Source organism: Pristis pectinata, chromosome 10 (assembly GCF_009764475.1).
Source record: "Pristis pectinata isolate sPriPec2 chromosome 10, sPriPec2.1.pri, whole genome shotgun sequence".
In the NCBI taxonomy this organism is placed as follows: Eukaryota; Metazoa; Chordata; class Chondrichthyes; order Rhinopristiformes; family Pristidae; genus Pristis; species Pristis pectinata.
In genome coordinates, this window is record NC_067414.1 from 75,352,008 (window position 1) to 75,373,238 (window position 21,231).

Here is a 21,231-nt window from a genome sequence, read left to right on the forward strand (position 1 = left end):
CCTCTTAGATATTCCACTAGTCGCATCCTCAAAGAACTCTAGTAGGTTAGTCAAACATAATTTTTCTGTCATAAATCCATGTTGACTTTGCACAATCCTATTATTCTTTTCAAGATGTTTTGTTAGTATATAATTGATTATAAATTCCAATGTTTTCCTATCACTGACATTAGGTGCTCTCATTTAGCCTACTAGGCTATAAATATGCAGAAGTTAAGAAAAGGCTTAAAGTTGATTAGATTCTCTTTCAGCTCTCTCTCTCTCTCATTTCTACTCTACCACCTATCTTTACTCATTATACCATTGGATTAATGGCTCCATTATCACTTCTCCTCTTACATTTTCTTTTGCTCTCCCCAGATGTAAATGTATCTCCTTCTTTCTTCCTATATTCTTATTGGAGGTAAAATCCCACTTGTCATAGTTAATTCTACATCACTGGAACCCCAAATTTGTGACTCCAGTGAATACAACCCTCTGCAGGGAGAGCAGAATTATCTTTGCTGTTTTGAACTCAAAGCATTTCACACAGTACTGCGATCAAGCTCATTCATTAATATGGACCTCGGTTCTGTTGTCAGGGCAAGGAATAGACCTGTAGGACACAGCTAAGGCAGAGCTAAGGTCATGGGAAGGTGTGTTCACAGTTTTCTGTTTCTAGTGAAAATAAGAAAAAACTGCAGATGCTGGAAATCTGAAATAAAAACAGAAAATACTCAGCGGATCGGGCAGCATCTGTGGAAAGGGAAACAATTGACATTTCAGGTCCGGGACCCTTCATCAGAGTTCTGTTTAAGGAAGATTGAACTCCATCAGACACTTCATCAGAATTTGAGACAGCCAGGAACATCCAAAGGTCAGCTGGTGACTGACTTCTGACTCTATGGCTATACACAGTGCTAGTTTAATACCCAAACATCAGGACCCCACAGAAGGATGCCCAAAAGGAGATAGCTGTCCAGTTTATCCCTGACCTCCTCCAGGTTGCCAGGAGCTTACCAAAAGTCAGCTGATGACTTTGCATTAATTTTATTTTAGAAACCTCTTGCAAGAATTTCAATGGATGGTCAAGCTGTCTGACTTCCAATCACTGTTGGTTCTGGTCTCCGAGGAATGAGGGGCAGCCATGTACCTGACAGTACTGCCACTGCTCCCAACATTCCCGCCAGCTCTAAGCTTTGCCAATGGTATAGCTTGAATGACAGGGGAGTGGAAATCCACTTGCACTTGGGACTCACCACCTGCTATGCACTTTTAATGAACTGTTCCTGTTCAGCACCTAAATGCAGACATCTGAGAGTGATCTGCATTGTGGTGGCCAGAACCACTGGCTTGGGCTGTGGAACGCATTTTTTTCAATAAACTATAAGAGGCCTTTTTCTTCTGGATTAGCTTTTTAATCATTCAGATGACAAATCAGTTCACTGTCTTTAACCTGCTGTGGGTAAAAACTCTTTTGATCACTGCCACCCAAAGTGCATATAAATTAATTCAGCAATTTATACTTTGTTTGTAATATCTTCTTTCTGCAAATATACTTTGGAGATTAATCCTTAAAGTCAACAGGATCAATGGTCATCCTATCTCTTTCAACATTTTCTCCCTTGTTCAACAGGCAGCACAGTGGTGCTACAGGTAGTGCCGCTGTTTCACGGCTCCAGCAGTCTGGGTTAAACCCTGACCTCTGGTGTTAACTGTGTGGAGTCTTTGTAATCACACGGACTTCGCTTGGGTACTCCACTTTCCTCCCACATCTCAAAGATATGCTGGCTGCTATGTTAATTGGCCACTCGAAGTAGCCCTAGTGCAGACACAAGAGACTGCAGATGCTGGAATATGGAGCAGCACATAATCTGCCAGAGGAACTTAACGGGTCGAACAGCATCTGTGGGGAGAAAGGAATCGTTGACATTTCTGGTCTGGTGCAGCTTAAGTGTAGATGGTCAGGAGACAGGGAAGCAGTTAATGGACAAGCGAGGGAGAATAGGACATGGGGTAATGGGACTGATGGAACTGCTCTGTGAGGGAGCGCAGACTCAATGCGCTGAGTGGCTTCCTTCTGTGTCATAAGGAAATATAGAAATATGAGAAATTCATGAAAAATTCTTATCCAAAAAATGTATTTTCAATTGGTATTCCTTTAAAAAAAGTTACTGTACTTGCAATTTAAATCTTGTCTCCTAACTCACAAGAGATACATGCCTTCTAACAGCTACCCTATCAATTTGGTCCACATAAAAATTCAATTAAAACCACCCATGACTTCAATGTGAATTAATTATTAGGCTCTGGCATGCTTCACATCCGTCACGGTCAATTCTGAGTCAGGCGATGGAATGCTGAGAGTCATTCACAATCACTGTTCTCCCAGACTACTTCATCAAAGGAAGAGGATGGATAAATTACCTTGCATGTGCAGTGAACTGAAGGGCATTTTGTCCTGAACTAAAATAAATAAATATGTTCCAGTGAAATACATGTGGATCAAATGAAGGAAGGGAGATCCAACAAATTCTTTCAGATTATTTCAGAGACTCCTGCTGCCCGGAAACTATGGAAACTGAAGTTGTATTTGCACATTGCATGGAGCAGCTAATCATTAGCAGTGGTTCCCCACTGGAGGTCTGTTCAGGAATTGAAGATGTGCTTGAACATCAGTCCATCTACCCGAAATGTTTTGCAATCATAGGATCTAATTTTTACATGGAGATAAATATATAACTAAAATGGTAAGAGTATCTGTGGTGCTTAAGTCTACCTGATAAATTGGTGAATATACATTTTACTACATATTAAATTTACATAAATTTCAAGCACCATTAATGAAGTTGGGACCAAATTATCACCTTGAATTAGTACAAATTATAAAGGGAAACATGAGATGATAGCTAGATCACACTTTGAAGGAAGTGAGAGCCAACTGACATGTCACAACAGATCATCTGCTGTTGTCTTCGTCAGCAGAAAATTAAAATGAGTCAACCATAAACAAACACAAAAGTATCTTCATCAGCATTTATCATTGAATGCAATTGAATATGAACCGTATTCCACATTAAGGACACAGATCATAACTTCCTGAAATAAGATCACAATTCTTTGCCTCTGCAACATATTTACCATGTACTGTATATTGCTCCATTTGCGGTCTACATATGTGCAGTTTCTTTTCAAAAAACGAAGCTCACAAATCCACCCTACATAAAATCATTCAAACTGCAAGGGAAGAGTTGGTTAATAGGCAGCTGATAATGTGTGAACTCTGCAGAAATATCAGCTCCATGTAATGTATGATCAAAACTTCAGGGAGACACAAGCAGAAACTTGGCATTAAATCAGCATTATCAATTCAGAAAGCCCTTTCATAATCAAAAGCTTGATGCCCACTACTTTTTAGTTTGTTCTTATGATGTGGGCATTCTTGGAAAGGCTGGCATTTACTTCACATTCCTTGTAGCCCTTAAGATGATGTTTGTGGTCCCTCTTCTTAAACAGCTACACTATGTGCATTGACGGTTCTCCTACAGTGATATTAGGTATATAGTTTCACAGCTCTGATCCAATGTTGGCATTAGAATGGCGCTCTATGTCTAAGCTGTATGACCGTTGCCTTGGGGGAAGAAAGTGGAAGTGATAAAACTCCTCAACATCAAGGGCACTTGTGATTCTGAATGGTGAAGATCAAGGGTTTAGAAAGTGCTGCCAAAGATATCTTAGTGACGTGCTGCAGTTCCTGCAGTACAACCTCTGGAGAGTATACAGTGCAACTGTGAAATGCTGTTGGGTGGCTTGTATGGATGTGTATGTTGATTGTTGGATTGCCAGTCAAGCAAACACTTTTTCCTGGATGGCAATGAGGTTCCTGAGTGATTCTGCAGTTGTACCCATGTAGGAAAATGAACTTAACTCCATTACCTGCCTGACTTGAGGATGTTGCCATTTCATTGGGGTGTCAGTAGATGACCCAATTGCCATGGGAGTTATCCAGTTGAGTTTCTGGTTATAGGTGGTTGCACTGGGATGTTAATGATGAGAAATTAAATGGTAACATTGCTGTTGATTGGTAAATAAATTGACAAATTGGTTTATTATTGTCACATGTACCAAGGTACATTGATAAAACTTTGTTTTGCACCCCATCCATACAGATCATTTCATCACATCAGTGCATTGAGGTAGTACAAGGGAAAACAATAACAGAATGCAGAGTAAAGTGTTACAGCTACAGAGACAGTGTAGTATAGGCAGACAATAATGTGCAAGGCCATCACAAGGTAGATTGTGGTTCAAGAGTCCATCTTATCATACTAGGGGACCATTCAATAGTCTTATAACAGTGGGATAGAAGCTGCCCTAGAGTCAGGTGGTACGTGCTTTCAGGCTTTTGTATCTTCTGCCCGATGGGAGGGGGGAAAAGAGAGAATGTCCAGGGTGGGTGGGATATTTAGCTTTGTAGATTGCAGAGAGAGAACTTGTGCTCTGTCCACAACAGCCATCTTGAGCTTCAGGTTGCATGTCATTTTAACTCTCCTTCCTACTCCCACACCAACATGTCTATCCTTGGCCTTCTCCATTTCTATGAAAAGGCCAAATGCAAATTGGAAGAAAAACATCTTATATTCGGTTTGAGTAGCTTACAACCCAATGGTATGAACATTGAATTTTCCAATTTCAAGTAACCCACAACCTCTTTGTTCTCACACACACACACACACACACACACACACACACACACACACTTAACTGTCCTAGTTTTCTCCTCCCTTTGCTCACCTATTCCATCCACCCCTCCTCCCACCTGATCTATCTGTCCATCATCCCCTCCCCATATGTTTCCACCTATCACCTACCAGCCTCTATCCTACCCCCATCATACTGCTATATAATGGCAACCTTTCCTCTTCCGTCTCAATCCTGATGCAGGGTCTCAACCTAAAATGTCGACTTACACCTTTTCCCTGCACAGATACTGCTCGACCTGCTGAGTTCTTCTAGTGTTCTTTTTTTTGTGAGATTGAGTATTTTTTTTGCTGACGTTGGTCTAGAGATCTAACTGCCAGTCCCCACTCTTCTTCTTCCATGCAATAAAAACTGGGTAGTCAATTTTAAGAGCAGAACAGAGGTAAGTAAGTGAGCCTTGTTAGAGGACTAGAGAACACAAACCCTGGTCCCATTAGATCGTCAGATTATTCTGATACTAAACTAACCTTCAGATGGAATAACCATTAAGTGGAGCTGAGGGAGAAACTGATGAGAACTGGTGGAGCAGGCTCAGAGGTCCAGATGACCTATTCCTTATCCTATTTCTTATGTTTTTAAATCAGCAGTAAAAGCAAACTATGATAAAGATTGCGCAAATAGAATAGTCTAAAAATAAAAAGGAATTTGGTTATTTATTTGGTCAAGTGTATGCATCAACTTTTAACTAAAAAAGTAATCAAAATGTTTCTAAACAGCTTGCTGGTAATCACCAGTAGTGTCTGGTAAAACATACAAAATTATGAATGATACTTAGGCGCCTTGTAAAATCAGATTATGCATCAACAAAAAAAAATAAGAAAAACATACATATCAAAGAATGACAAGTTTTAACCTGATCAATAGGTAGATCCACTCTCATGTCTGCATCTTCCCTCACCTCAGCAGCATCTTGGGTTTCTTTCCGAGGGTCTTGAGCTTTAAACACTCCATTATCTTCTAATCCAAACAAACATAATATCCATCTTGTTACACACAAATACGAACATGCTTGCTTTACGTCTACTAACTTTGTTTTTTGGTGGAAGTATACCATGTAATATATGACAATCAAATGGGCCAGATGAATCACTGCCCTGCATTTAATTTTATCAAAAAGTGGTCACTATTTCTTCTCCACATCTACTTTTCCAGCAACAAGATCAGCAATATGAATCTGACCCCAACGCTCAGTGCTAATGTTAACTTCATTAATAAAATATTCCAGGATAGCTGGATTCTCCAATTGTGAGATGAATTCTAATGACCTCTACAACATTTCAAGCTATTGCAGCGCCAAGTAATTTATCCAGAAAAAAATTCAAGTACTTTAGCCTAATGGTTAAATTCATTGAGGATTTGATTCCAAACAAATCATGATTTTAGGTCATATGTTCATTTTAATGCATTTCATCAAACCTATCCAAAGCTTTGAGTGAGACAGTTAGCCAGCATTATGCTTTTTACTTCTGAGACACATCTCTTGGTAACAAGATCTGAATGTGACTGCTGTCAAGAGTATACCTCCTTATTTGCCTATTTTTCCTCTTTCCCCATCTCTTCTGACAATATTGATTCCTGGCTTCTGTACAAATTGATAGATTTTGAATGTTGTCCAGTATTTTGGGCAACTGGTCATTATTCATATATAATCCTTGTCAGCTGATTATTAGACGAGAGGAAGCATCATGACCATCAAATTCTGGCCCCTGTCAACAGTTATTAACAGCAGAGCTTGTTTCTATCACTTTGAAATGTTAAAATTCTCTTTGGTTTTGTGAAGATCTCAATGTTTGAAGACATAACCTTCTTCAGTCTCCCCAAAGAAACCTAGGACTTCAGATTTCCCTTCCCCTTCCCAGGTCACAATTTGCAGCCATATTATGGTTAAAGACCCAGCCACTGAGCTCAGGGAATAGCATTCCAATAGGAGCCTGGTCTTCAAAACAGTCAAAGCTGCCTTTTTGTGGTCCTAAATGGACACATGGCTCATATTCCCAACTTGGAAGGAAAATTCAAGCCTAAAATCTCTAAAAATTCAAGCTACCTCCTGAACTGCCTTTAACATAAGTTGTAAGCTTGAAAACAGCAGACAGAATAGCCAGTTTTTAAAATTTAGACAAAACGTTCACTAGCAGTTAGAAGTGGTGAGCAAGTTCTATCAATGCCCACACACACAGAATCACTTCCTATGATTAGAATGCAGTACTATAGAGATATGGAAACATGGATACAGGGTCCTGTTGATCTCTGTGTAGAGAACGAGGACCACAACCGAAATCCACCCTGCTTGGTCGTGTTCCACCGCTACCACTCCCTACTCCAATAGAAAATGGGCAAAATAATGAACTAGCCATCTGCCTTCAGATGTTTGATTCTGACAGCTGCTTTTTCTGCTCTGAAAGTATGTGAGGATGTTACATTAGACCTGGGGAATACACAGAGATTTTGTTGTATGTTAGTCCCTGCATTAAGTTCTTTTTATGTGCTGTATTGCTTTTATCATAATTTCTTCACCAATCATAGCTGAAATATCATTGATTCTCCAGCTTAGTTGCCAGTGTCTCATTCACAATTAATGAGAAGAAATAGCCTCTTAGACTGTAAAATAGCCAGCTCTGACCCTACCCTACTGGTACCACCTTAAATCACGTAAAAACCTCAGGGCTTTGTGACAGGAAAGTAATATAAAATTGCAGGCTTGACATTATCACTCAAAAATATCATAAGGGGAAAGGCAAGACAAATTGTGAGGTTTCTGCCAGAGATAAGTGAGGGAGCAGTGCTTCCAAAATAATGTTACAGGAATCAAAGCAGTTAAAAAAATAAATTTGTCTTTGGTCATGAGAGTGGGTACAGCATCAGCTGTAATAGCACCAGATGTGGGGAGATGAGAACAATGTTCAGCCTATACACCAGCACTCATAGAATGTAGAACATAAAACATAGAACATGGAACAAAGAACAGAGAACAGAACAACACAGCAATAGGCCATTCGGCCCATGATGTCCGTGCCAACCATGATGCCAAATTAAACTAATCCCATCTGTCTGCACATGAGCCACATTATTCCACTTCTTACCTGTTCATGTGCCTGTCCAAATACCTCTTAAACATCACTATCATATCTGCTTTCACCACACCACCACGCACCACCCTCTCTGTAAAAAAACTTGACTTGCACATCTCCTTTAAACTTCCACCCTCTCACCTTAAAGCTATGTCCACTAATTCTTGGCATTTCCACCCTGGGAAAAAGACTCTATTTACCCAAGCTGTGTCTCTCATAATTCAATCAGGTCTCCCCTCAACCTCCAATGCTCCAGAGAATGTCCAACCTCTCCTTATAGCTAATACTCCCTAACCCAGGTAACATCCTGGTAAACCTCTTATGCATCCTCTCCAAAGCCTCCCCATCCTTCCTGTAAAGCGGCAGTCAGAACTGAACAAAATGCTTAAAATGTGGCCTGACCAAAGTTTTATACAGCTGCAACATGACTTCCTGACTTTTACACTTGATGCCCTGACCAATGAACACAAGCATGCTGTACACCTTCTCTGTTACCCTATCAGGGCCTGTCTGATTTCTGCTTTCTAAATCTGATGCAAGGTTTCAACCTGAAACGTCAACAATTCCTTTCCCCCCCACAGCACAGTTTTTCTAGCAGATTGTTGTCCTTACATATGCTTCATTTTCCTTTTAGACTAAATTTACAACATCTCTCATCATCCAAGGATCTCGAGCCTTGTCTTTCTTCCTCATTGGAACATGCTGGTCCTGAATTCTAACCAGCTGGTCTTTAAATGATTCCCACATGTCAGATGTGGATTTACCCAATAATAGCTGCTCCCAATCTATTTTTCCCATCTCCTCCCTTGTAATGTTGTAATTTGCCTTTCCCCAATTGAGCACTTTCCTCCAAGGTCCAGACTTATCCTCATCCACATCCATTTGACACAAGCAAACAAGGATGAATTTCTAACTTAAATATGCTCAATTTTAGTTTCAAAAACTTGTTACAACCTACCGTATTCTGCCAAAGGACCAGCTGAATGTTTGTGGTGTTTGACCTTCATTGGCTTTGCACGAAAAATCGAATTTTTCTCCCTGGATGGTTTTGCTTCCAGATCTTTTGATTGCCCTTGAACCATTTGTGGAGCTCCCACAAGTACTTGTCCATCTGTTGTAGAATGGGAACTATCACCTTCAGACTGGGTATGTGAGAGAGAAATATTTTTCATGTTCTTAAAATTGTTTCTTTTCCGTACATAAAAAAGATAAAAAGCTTGCCCAATTAGTATGTGTGGCATATTCATTTCTCATTAATCCCTTTTTAATGATCCGTAAAGCTCATTGGAATAGTCAGCAATCGATTTTCCCATAAATCCTCTACTATCTTACTGAACAGTGTATCAGTCATAGTGCTGGGCATCCTCATGATTTACTGGCTGATCATAGCACTAGCATTTGCAAAAAAACTCATCACTGTATTTGGGAGAGCAAGAGACTCTTGTCACAGTAGCAAAGCTGTAAAATATTCTTAGCAGAAACTAATTTATTGAATTTTTTCATTCTTATTTGTACAAAATAGCTTCAAAACATGCTGAGATGGGAACATAGACTTGGGTAGAGATTGGGAATATGGTCAATTCAAAATAATAACATGGCTCAAATTGTGCTCCACATCACCCAGGAATAGTTTCTACCCTACCACTTTAAAACAAACTATTCCTCTGGACTTCATTCGGTTTGAAAAGGTCACACAGAGTGAAGATTAAACAGTCATTTGCATTTATATGGCAGGTTTGAAGTAGAAAAAATGTCCCAAGGTACTTCACAGAGATGTAATTAGGGAAGCAAAAGTATCACATCTTTCAGCTCCAACAACAGCTCTTACATTCATTTCCAAAGAGCACACTAACTACATAAATGTCTGTTTTATATTTTCCATTCATAACCTTGGAAAATGGAGATGAGGCTGACTGAATTCATTTCCTTGACATCTAAAAAGGGTCTTTTACCTCATCTGCCCAGACCGAATTTAAATCTCCAAAGATTTTAAAAAAGACAATAATTGATGTCAATATTGAAGATTGAAACAATATTCAATGCCCCTTCTAGACCTTCCAGCTTTGATTTAAGAATCAGATGCAGGTTAACGTGTCACCATACAGCCTTACAATGTACCTGAACACCAATGTCAAAATAGCACTCCCTCCTGATCTCATGTAGAGGTCTACATCTCACGTTGCTTCTCTGAATGGAATTAATTAATTATGTCTGTTTTGGAGTATGGAACATAAGGAATCAGGTTGAGAATTTCACAATTCACCTTATATCAGCCTGAGTTGGATTCAAATTCTAATCCTAAAGAGAAAGAACATGCCAAATTGGACCAATCTAGTTGGAAATCTCCTAAGCAGCTCCACTGTGGATGTCATTTAGCTTAATTGGTGTGTATTAAAGTCAAACCAACTTGTTCTGCTTTGTTATATTTCCCAAGACATTCTCTGTGTTCTACTGAAGGGTCATTGACTTGAGATGTTTAGCTCTGTTACTCTGTCCACAGATGCCGCTTACCTTAATGAATACTTCAGCATTTTATTTTTTTACTTCATATTTCCAGTACCTGCAGTTTTTTTGCTATTCTGAGATGTGATATCTAATGAATAAATTGATTGTTTAAGAGAGACCAGGATGTCCCCTGTTCATTTATAACAGAGAGACAACCTTTGGATCAAAGCCTGGAGGTTTGGTGATGAGGAATCTGATTTCATTTAGCCATGTAAGAATTATGTGATGTGGTTTAAGTTCAAAGGAGGAGGTTTTGGATTTTTTAAGTGGAAGGGATATAGGGATTCTTTAGAATAGTTGGCAGTATTCTAGGGAGGAGTACACAGGGCAATCAGAAGTTCAATGACTACAGAAGCCAAGGCTGGATCTACTGGAAACCAGGATTATTGACTTTACTGTATAATAGTAATAGTCATTGTACTATTAGTATCTGAGTAATAAACTGTTATTTGGACCGATAAGTTTGAAGAGAACTCCTTACACCTTTCACTTCTAAAGAAAGGTATATTTTACATTGAGACGTCCATAAAAGATCCCTACCTTTGTCTCTTTTCAGGTATAATTGGTCAATGTCAGTAACATAAAACTAGTTTATGGTAATTGGTACCTTTTTTATATTTATTGCCTTCCTTTGAAGTGTACAGAAGTGAAAATAAAGAGTTGTGCAATGTGGACTACCAACACACTATGAGCCCATTTCATACCACAGTACAGCCTAATTTCATTCCCAAATTTGAACTGAGCTGATTCTGAACCACTGGAGGGACCTAGGAGTACCAATGCATGGTTCCCTGAAAGTGGTATCACAGGTAGACAGGGTGGTGAAGAAGGCATTTGGTACACTGACATTCATCAGTCAGGGCATTGAGTATAGGATTTGGGATGTTATGTTACAGTTGTACAAAACACTAGTGAGGCCACACCTGGATTATTGTGTACAGTTTTGGTTACCCTGTTATAAGAAAGACGTCACTAAGCTGGAAAAAATGCAAACAAGATTTACAAGAATGTTGCCAGGACTCGAAGGCCTGAGTTATAGGAAGAGATTGAGCAGGCTAGGACTTTATTCCTTAGAGGATAGGAGATGGAGGCGTGACCTTATAGGGATGTATAAGATCATGAGGGGCATAGATAGGGTGAATGTACACAGTCTTTTTATCAGAGTTGGGGAATGAAGAACTAGAGGGCATAGATTTAAGGTGAGAGGGGAAGGATTTAAAAAGTACTGAGGAGTAACTTCTTCATGCAGAGGGTGATTCATACGTATATGGGACGAGCTACCAGAGGCAGGTACAATAATGACACTTACTGGACAGGTACACAGACAGGAAAGGTTTAGAGGAATATGGGCAAAATGCAGGCAAATGGGACTAGGTTAGATGGGCACCTTGGTCGGCATGGACGAGTTGGGCTGAAGGGCCTGTTTCTATGCTGTATTACTCTGTGACTCTATGACTCTATGACACTGACTCTGCATCAAAATGAATACAATTGTGCTGTCTGGTGTCAAAATACAAATATTTAACTTCTTGCTCAAAATTCTGTTCACCACAATTTTGATGAAGTTAAGCTATCAATGTCTCCGTAGCAGGAAAAAAAAGTACAAACATTAAACATTCCTAAAACTTCATGCTGATAGTCTATTAAAAGTAATGAAAATTAAGAAGAAATGGCAAGAGATTATGGAAGAAAACAGTTTTTTTACATACTGTCAACACTTTAATCATATCAAAGTTGTCCAAAACAAGACCCAAAAAAATCATCAATAATCCAAATTAAAGTGTGTCAGATGAGAAGGAATCATAAAGGTGGTTAACAAATTAAGGTAGTAAAATAGGCCTACACTGTTGACCTCAATGGAAAAGAAAATGTTGGCTGCATTCTGATAGGATCTGTTGCCATTCCCAAATTACAAAGGTTGATTTTGTATCCCAAGTGTTTACCACACATCATCTTCTATCCCACAAATGTACAGAGAAAGAACTATATTATATACAAGGGCTAAAAGGGAACTGCTGTTTTCCAAACTAATCCACTGGTGGACAACAGCCAGTTTACCTGTTGGGGAGAGGACAAAAATCCAGAATCACTTGATTCACCATGGGATATGTCATGCGCCTCAAACTGAGAAGACAAAAATTCAAATTAATGGCAATTTAGCAGAATTACAGGCCTAAACTCTGGGATAGGGAACAAACATGTCTTTAGCCAAAGTAGAAAATTTAAATGATTATATATTTCTAAAACTAAGCAAAATGGCATTGCCAATTACCATAGGCTATAGAAGCTCATAAGTATGCTTTGGATTTTACTCAGAAACAAAGATTATAGGCCCAATATTATTCCTGTAGAGACATTGCCAATCTTCCTCTATTGAACATAGAATCCAAATTGAAAATTGAGTAGTATTATTACATGTGCTTCACATTTACACCCCAAACAGATGGAAAGTATAATCAGAAGTTTAAATTAACTACACCTCACAGAATTGACAAAATAATCCTAATGAACACAGATCAAAAGGGCAGTGGTGGACAATAGCAACACAAGAAAATATCTTTAAGTAGACCAGCATGAGGATCATTTTGGCAAGATATTAAAAAGTAATGCTGCCAACATAGCTAATAGCTAAAATTATCCATTGTTAAATTAAATATATTTTGTGTTACTGTTAAATCAAGTGAACTCCTAATCAACATTGACTGGTATTGAATAGGAATCAAGAACCAGGCTTTTTTGTCTTAAAATGCTATCTGGTACGAAAAGATTCAAAAACAAATATTATGGTGTGTCTTAAAAGAATACATCATGAAACCTTTTCGGACTAGGTGTATTCTGCCCATTAATAATGTTTGCGCTAGAAAATGGCACAACAAAAAAGCAAAGGCAAATCCTTCCAGAATGATATTTGCCTGATAATCAGACTGTGAATACTTTTTGTGAAATGCCCCATTTTTCCAAATCTCAAGTGAAAGAGGGCAAGACAATGGCAAGGAAAGGGACAAAGTCAAATAGTATGCTGTGCCATCACCTCTTCACATCGTTGTTCCTTCCTTCCTCCTGCCACAAACGTGGATCATTCTCTTCCAGTCACACACAGCACCACAGACCATTTCTTTCCCACCTGCCCCTGTCACTGTTGCTTCTTCAGACTGTTCCAAGGCTAGATGAAGTTCTAATTCAGGGATTCTTGGAAATCTTTAAATGCCCAGCCACCCTTTCTAGTTGCACTTTAGCTATTTCGCTGATTTGCTGGGAATTTTTTAATCGGGCGCTGGCAAGCTTTATCTTGGCAATGGTTTTCATGTTGGAATCCCACTGTGATTATATAATGACATCACCCCCATTGCTATGTGGGGAAAGAACATAAAAAGATCAGGAGAAGGAGCAGGGTTGGGCCACTTGGCCCCTGAAGCCTGCTATGCCATTCAGTAAGATAATGGCCAGTCTGATCCTTGTCCTTAGCAGCAGTTTTCTCCCTCTCCCCCATAACTCTCAGTTCCCCTGTAATTCTAAAATCTCAGCTCTTTATATACTTAATGATGCTGATTCCACAGCTCTCCAGTCCAGAAAATTCCAAAAATTTGCAAAGTTCTGAGAGAAAGAAAAACTCTGCATCTCAGCCTTACGTGAGCAGCCCTTTATCCTGAGACCATGTGCCTTGGTTCTGGGTTCACCCACCAGGAGAAGCAGGAATAGGTCTTGCTCTGACAGTTGCAAGTCCCACCCTGCTGGCATCACAAAAAATACAAAGGAGAAGAATTTTACACGTCTGTTTCTTGCTCTAGTATCTGTTTACTGCAATGTCATTTTGCAACTTTATTCCCCACGCATGTTGCTGGTGCTCTTATGAGGACTGGAAATTTTGCTAATTTAAGACAAATGTAATTGTGCCAATGAACAGTAAGTCCTGTCATAGAGTCATAGAGCAATACAGCACGAATAGAAGTCCTACAACCCAACCAGTCCATGCCGACCATGGTGCTCACCCAGCTAGTCCCAATTTCCTGCATTCGGCCCATATCCCTCTAAGCCCTGCCCCTCCATGTACCTATCCAAGTGCTTCTTAATGACGTTATTGTACTTACCTCAACCACTTCCTCTGGCAGCTCGTTCCAAATACTCACCACCCTCTGCATGAAAAAGTTGCCCCTCAAGTCCCTTTTAAATCTTTCCCCTCTCACCCTAAATCTATATATGCCCCCTAGTTTTGGACTCCACTAACCTGGGGAAATGACTGTTACCATCCACCTTATCTATGCCTCTCATAATTTTAAACATTTCAATACGGTCACCCCTCATTCTCCTACATTCCAGGGAATAAAGGTCTAGTCTGGCCAACCTCTCCCAATACCTCAGGCCCTCTAGTCATGGCAACATCCTTGTAAATCTTTTCTGCACTCTTTCCAGATTAACCACGTTTTTCCTATAACAGGGTGACCAAAACTGTACACAGTACTCCAAGTGCGGCCTCACCAACAACTTATACAGCTGCAACATAATGTCCCAACTCCTGTACTCAGTGCCCTGACTGATGAAGGCCAGCATGCTAAACGCCTTTTTCACCACCCTGACTACCTGTGATGCCGCTTTCAATGAACTATGCACTTGTACTCCGAGGTCCCTCTGTTCCATTACACTCCCTAGTGCCCGATCATTCATAGTATAAGTCCTACTCGGGTTTGACTTTCCAAAATGCATCAGCTCACACTTATCTGTATTGAAATCCATTTGCCACTCCTCAGCCCACTTCTCTAACTGATCAAGATCCCCCTGTAACCTACGATAACCTTCTTCACTATCAACAGCACATCCTAATTTCATGTCATCCGCAAACTTACCGATCAAGCCTTGTGCCTTCACATCCAAATCAATTATATAAATAACAAATAACAAGGGTCCCAACACCGACCCCTGCGGCACACCATGAGTCACCAGCCTCCATTCCAAGAAACAGCCTTCAACCACCACCCTCTGCTTCCTACCTCTGAGCCAATTTTGAATCCACCCAATTAGCTCTCCCTGGATTCCATGGGACTTCACCTTCCAGATCAGCCTACCATGTGGGACCATGTCAAAGGCCTTGCTAAAGTCCAAATAGACAACATCCACTGCCCCACCCTCATCTACCTTTATGGCTACCTAACCCTCATCTACCTTTTGGTTACCTATCTCTGGTACAATTTAACAGACTTCTGCATAGTGACAAATTGCTCAGTGCTCCTTTCTCAGAATGAATGAACCACACTCAAATGTTATTCTTTCCAGACAATTTAGGAAGAATATGTCTAGGGCACCACTCTCCTTCAGAGTAAGAACTTCTTGAAGCATTTAACAACACCAGAGGTAGAAAATATCAAAATCTGAAACAGCACTGTTGCTTATTAATAAGCTTACCCTTTTCATTATTGTTGAATATTTCCAACACATGCACGTCCCTTTAAAGAATCATACTTTTTAGTTGTCAGGGCAATAGTGGCCACTAAGTTTGGAATCTCTGTTTCTAAATGAGACAACATTTCTATTGGCTGCCTGCACAAAGGTACTGCGTGCAAGCACACAACACAGAAATGAATATGTTTCAACACTAATCACAAGTCCCATTACCCTCCCCTCAATTTGCACTCTTGCACAAATGCCCATCAACTCCTCTTTTATTCCTTTTCTCCATTAACAGTGAGGGATACCTACAGTACTCAATTTACCTTAGGATGTACAAGGAAACCAAAGCACCTGGAGGTGACCCATGCAGTCACAGAGAGATTGCGTAAACTCCAAACAGACAGCACCTATGATCAGGATCAAACCCAAGTCCCTGGAATGGTCATCGACACCAGCATGCTGCCCACTTATTACCAAAGCAGACAATTTGACACTTACAAGCCTCTCATAATGGACCCAAACTCACTTATCACCATAAAATTATAACCTATTGCAAACAGGGAATTTTCAATTTGCAGAGGAGATCATACAAATGAGTATTCATACTATGAACTGGAGCAGTGTTTGAGAACAGGGATGCAGGAATCAGTACAACCCATGCAATTCTCCATCTGTCATTTTACCCAATGTTTGGTGATTTTAATGATATATCTGAATTAAGCAATGACCAATAACATGGTCATTCTTTGACTTCAACATGAACAGATCATAAAAGCATTATTTTAGAAAATATATTCTTTGCCTTCGTAAAGGTATTAATAAGATAAAATGTTTCTAATTTACACTCATTTTTTTCTTGATTTATTCTTGCCCACACTATTACAGGGCTTAGTAAACCCTGCATTTCTTTTCTTCCATCATTTGTATCTTTAGAATATGGATTGACCAAAAGATCGATCAAAATCCATGTTCTTAAGAGAAACCTTGTCTTATTTCACTGCTCCTCTCCAAAAATATGGAACCTTAAGATATTTGCCTACATTAATGGAACAATAGCAAGTTGTTGTTGTTAACAAGATATTCCAATTTTTGGGCCTTCTCAGATGTAAAACTGCAATCATAAAACACCAATAATTCTTTTCTCATTCACCATCCCAGTCCCACTCTGACCTTTCTGTCTGTGGCCTCCTGCACTGTTACAGTAAAGCACAACACTTCATCTTCCATCTGGGCACATTGCAACCTGCAGAACTCAATACTGAATTCTGGCTCTTTTAACGTAGCATCGTTTTTTTCTTCTTTCCTGTGTTTTTTTTTGTATAGTTAGACCAAACAACATTACACAGACTACACAACAATAGAAACAAATTGCACAGGCAAAGAATCTTAATCTTATCTAACTGCCCTGTTATTTCACTCTATCAAAAGGCTGCAGAGAGTAGTGGACACAGCCCGGTCCAGCATGGGCACAGTCCTCTCCGCCATTGAAAGCATCTACGAGGTGCTGCCTCAAGAAGGCGGCATCTATCATCAAGAATCCCCATCATCCAGGTCATACCCTTTTCTCACCATTACGGTCAGTCAGGAGGTACAGAAGCTGGAGGTTCCACACCACCAGGTTCAGGACAGCTACTTTCCTACAACCATTAGGTTCTTGAACCGACCTACACAACCCTAATCCTACCTAAGCAATGGAACACTACAGGCCACTTCTTACATTACCATGGACTGTCTCTGATTGTGTTTTTTGCACTAATATCTTGTTTTGCACAGTCTTTTTCTTCTCTTCTTGTATAATTTATGTTTATGTTCTGTGTGCTGTCTGCATCAACGTGCCTGTGATGCTGCTGCAAACAATTTTTTAATTGTACCCGTACCTCACCGTACTTGTGCAATAAACTCGACTTGATTTGATTGGAGAAATTCCTTTGTTCCACCCATCGTCCTCCTCCATTTTCTCTGCCGGCTAGATAAAACTGAAAATTAACTTGTTTCTCTCTTTCTCAGTTCTGTAATGTTAGCTGTTTCTCAAAGTCAAGGTCAAGTTTATTGTCATATGCACAAGTACATGTATGTACAGGTGCTAGGAAGAACTGACTTGCAGCAGCATCACAGCCATATAGCATCAGATAAGCAGACTTCACAAGAAAAACATAAATTAAACATTAATTATGCACAATTTTTACAAGAAAGAACACAATTAGAATAAAAAAAACAAAATCCATTTTAATGCAAGGTGATTAAAGTGGTCATAATGTTGCTAAACTGTAGTGATTAGGGTTGTGCCGGTTGGTTCAAGAACTGAATGGTTGAAGGGAAGTAACTGTTCTTGAACTTGGTAGTGTGGGACTTCAGGCTTCTGTATTTCTTGTCCGATGGTAGCTGCGAGAAAATGACATGGCCTAACTGGTGGGGATCTTTGATAATGGATGTTGCCTTCTTGAGGCAGTGTCTCCTTGAGGCAATGCCTCCTGTAGGTACCACCAATGGTGGGGAGGGATGTGCCTATGATGTATTAGGCTGAATCCACTACTCTCTGCAGTTTCTTACAGTCTTGCGCATTCAAATTGCCCTACCAGACCATGATGCAACCAATCAGGATACTTTCAACAGTACATGTGTAGAAGTTTGTTAGAGTGTTTGTTGACAAGGCAAACTTTCTTAAGTTCCTAAGAAAGTAAAGACGTTGGCGTGCCTTCCTTGTGATTGCATCTATGTGCTGGGCCGAGAACAGGTCATCTAATATGTTAATACCAAGGAATTTAAAGCTGCTGTTATCTCTTCACATAGATGCTGCCTGAATTGGTCTAGTATTTTCTGTTTTGTTTTCAGATTTCCAGCATCTGCAGATTTTTATTTTCTTATTTTGTCATACTTTGCCTTTGCAGAAATCCAACTAAATATTCTCCTTTAATGAAAGAAAATTTAAACTACATTTTAATAGACACAATGTGTCCTTTAATTTATTACAAAATAAAGTATTGTGAAATCAGTTTTACCTTTTTTTTGCTTCATGTTATTAAACTATACTAAGTAATGAACTGTTAGTATAATTCCCTAAAGCAGTAGTCAGTTAAAGCTTGTTATGGGCTGTTAAGCTTGGCAAACCTATCTGTAATTATCAGCTGCCATGGCTTCTACAGTTTAAAATAATGCTTTGCTGTCAGATTTTATTTCCAAGCTGTCTGGAGATCCCTCATGTGGTTTGGTTTGATCTCTTGATGCGTCTCTATAGTGAAAGCTCACACTGTTTCTGTACACTGACTACTTCCACTTTAGTGGTAAAGTACAGCCTATTTGCATTACAATTGTCCTTTCATGCTGTTGCATGATTTAAATTATAATTACATAACATTGCTATAATAATTTGTGAAAAGCAGACAATGGAACATAAAAGAAGCTTTTTGTTAAAAATAGTGTTTCAATCGTTTGGAGTGAGAATATGTTATGAGTTATAAGGTATCATAAAGAGAAATAAAAGATGTTTCCCTTTTTATCAGAATTGGTAAAACAACAAGAAGCATGACTATAGTTTCAGATTCATAAGATGTAGGATCCTCAATAGATTTTGTAATTTTATAACTAAGCTGTAAACTGTATGACTGCTCTGAACTCCCAGATGAAGAGTAGATTTTGTACATGGTGCACTTTCTACCTCTACATTTAACATGTTTTATCTTACTTATTTCTATATATACACAAACACATACTGAAATGAATTAAAGTGTCATGGAATTAATAAAAGTCTTAAAATATTTTGGTCCTTGGTGATAAACTTCATTGAAATAATAATGTTCCTTAGCACTTCCCACATCTGCTTCCAACATTCACACTCAGTTGATGCAGAGTGGGAGAGTATCCTTTCCAATTGTCTCCCCATTCTCTATTTATCCCTTTGTCTTTCTCAAGTGTTCATCTTTCATTTAGTTCATGTACTTTTCTTCTGCACTACCCTTTGTGGTGCCTTAGCAAACAGACCCATGCTTGCTATAAATACATTGCCTACAAGTGTCTTGCTTAGAATGAAAGTTGAAAATAATTCTCAAGATTCTTTGGGAAAATTTTTGAACAATATTGGAGAAAGAAAACATTATTGTGACATGGTAAAGACAAAAGAAAGCACTGGAATATACTAAACACCTCATGATATCTTGGTACCCTGTATATGATCTCCACATAAAATGGGACCCAGTCACTATAATGTAGGTGAGTGCAGCCGTTATTCTATGCACTTTCAACATCCCACAAATGGCAAAAGGATGAATGAGCAGCTAAAAGGGGGTGTCTGTCACACTCTGTGGCCAACTGGGGGTGTCAGTGGAGCAAAAGATTTTAACTGTTCTTCTTCAGAAGATGCCATGAAATCTTTAATGGTTACCATTATCCATCATGAGGTTTGTATCAATTATTAATTGCTCAGGTTTAAGATGTTAGAAACTTATTTCATTTTGATGTTAAATGGTTTTCTCGATAAGATGAGGAATATTAAAAGGCCAGGGAATGGAAAACTTTTCCAGTTAAGGCATCTTTTGCTGCAGAAAAAGATGGCTAATCCAACAGTAACCTTTAAACTTCAGGTGAATGCCCACTGCTGGACCAATATGACATTTCCCTTGCCAGCTAATCAGGTGATGTGTAAGAGTCTCATTATTTGGTATCAATCAGTGTCATGTTATATTTTTGTACGGCGGGCTGGGTTGGAATTACTCTAAAACTCATTTCTTTACAGCCAATTGTTAGATGAGATTTTTATTCTAGCGACGCTATTACAGCACCAGCGATCGGGGTTCGATTCCTGTCGCTGTCTGTAAGGAGTTTGTACGTTCTCCCGTGTCTGCGTGGGTTTCCTCTGGGTGCTCTGGTTTCCTCCCACATTGCAAAGACGTATGGGTAGGTTAATTTGGGTTTAAAATGGGCGGCGCGGACTCGTTGGGCCGGAAGGGCCTGTTACCACGCTGTAAATTAAATTTAAAAAAAATTTAACTTTAAATCCAAATCTTAGAAGTGAAAATGAATCAATGAATTGTATCAACTTTTCCTCAATATTCTGTTAGATTTCTATAGTTAGTGGAAGTGGGAATCAGGCCATGCATGAAATTACAATATGGCAGAGAGTTAATATCAGTGCAAGTGATTCCACAAAGCATGTGGTCAACCTATACATAGTTATTAAACTAAACACTTCAATTCATCTCTTTGTGAAAAAAATGACTACTGCCAGCCCAAGGCATCACGCTTTATTCTTGACTAGATCAATTCTCTACTAAGAGACTCTACTTATTTTATTATTCTGCACAAGTCTAATCTAATCATTTATTAAAGTGGAAAGAAAGGTGTAATGGCTAAACTGTGACATATTTCCTTGCTGTTGTTGATTGATGGCATGACTTTTTATCATTGATTGTGAAATATTGGCTACCTGCAGTATCAATTATGCTTAGTGGAAAGCATTGGCAATTATGAAATGTCACAGTACATCCATCATTCGCAGGTTCTTTCAGTTTTGTCTTTTGCTTGGTGACTAACTTAGCAAAAT

General features: G+C 39.2%; 1 protein-coding gene across 10 annotated transcripts in view; it reads right to left on the reverse strand.

The window, feature by feature from the left end:
* LOC127575402 (doublecortin domain-containing protein 2) overlaps window positions 1-21,231 on the reverse strand; it is a 135,110-nt gene that overhangs the window by 16,370 nt on the left and 97,509 nt on the right. For 7 of the 10 annotated variants that reach the window (XM_052025243.1, XM_052025244.1, XM_052025240.1 and 4 more), the window contains 3 exons: window positions 12,372-12,437; window positions 8,767-8,950; window positions 5,594-5,697 (listed from right to left, as the gene is read on the reverse strand). In XM_052025243.1, coding sequence (XP_051881203.1) covers window positions 5,594-5,697; window positions 8,767-8,950; window positions 12,372-12,437 — 354 coding nt within the window. The remainder of the gene's footprint in view (window positions 1-5,593; window positions 5,698-8,766; window positions 8,951-12,371; window positions 12,438-21,231) is intronic. The other 3 variants (XM_052025237.1, XM_052025241.1, XM_052025242.1) reach the window with 3 other exon arrangements.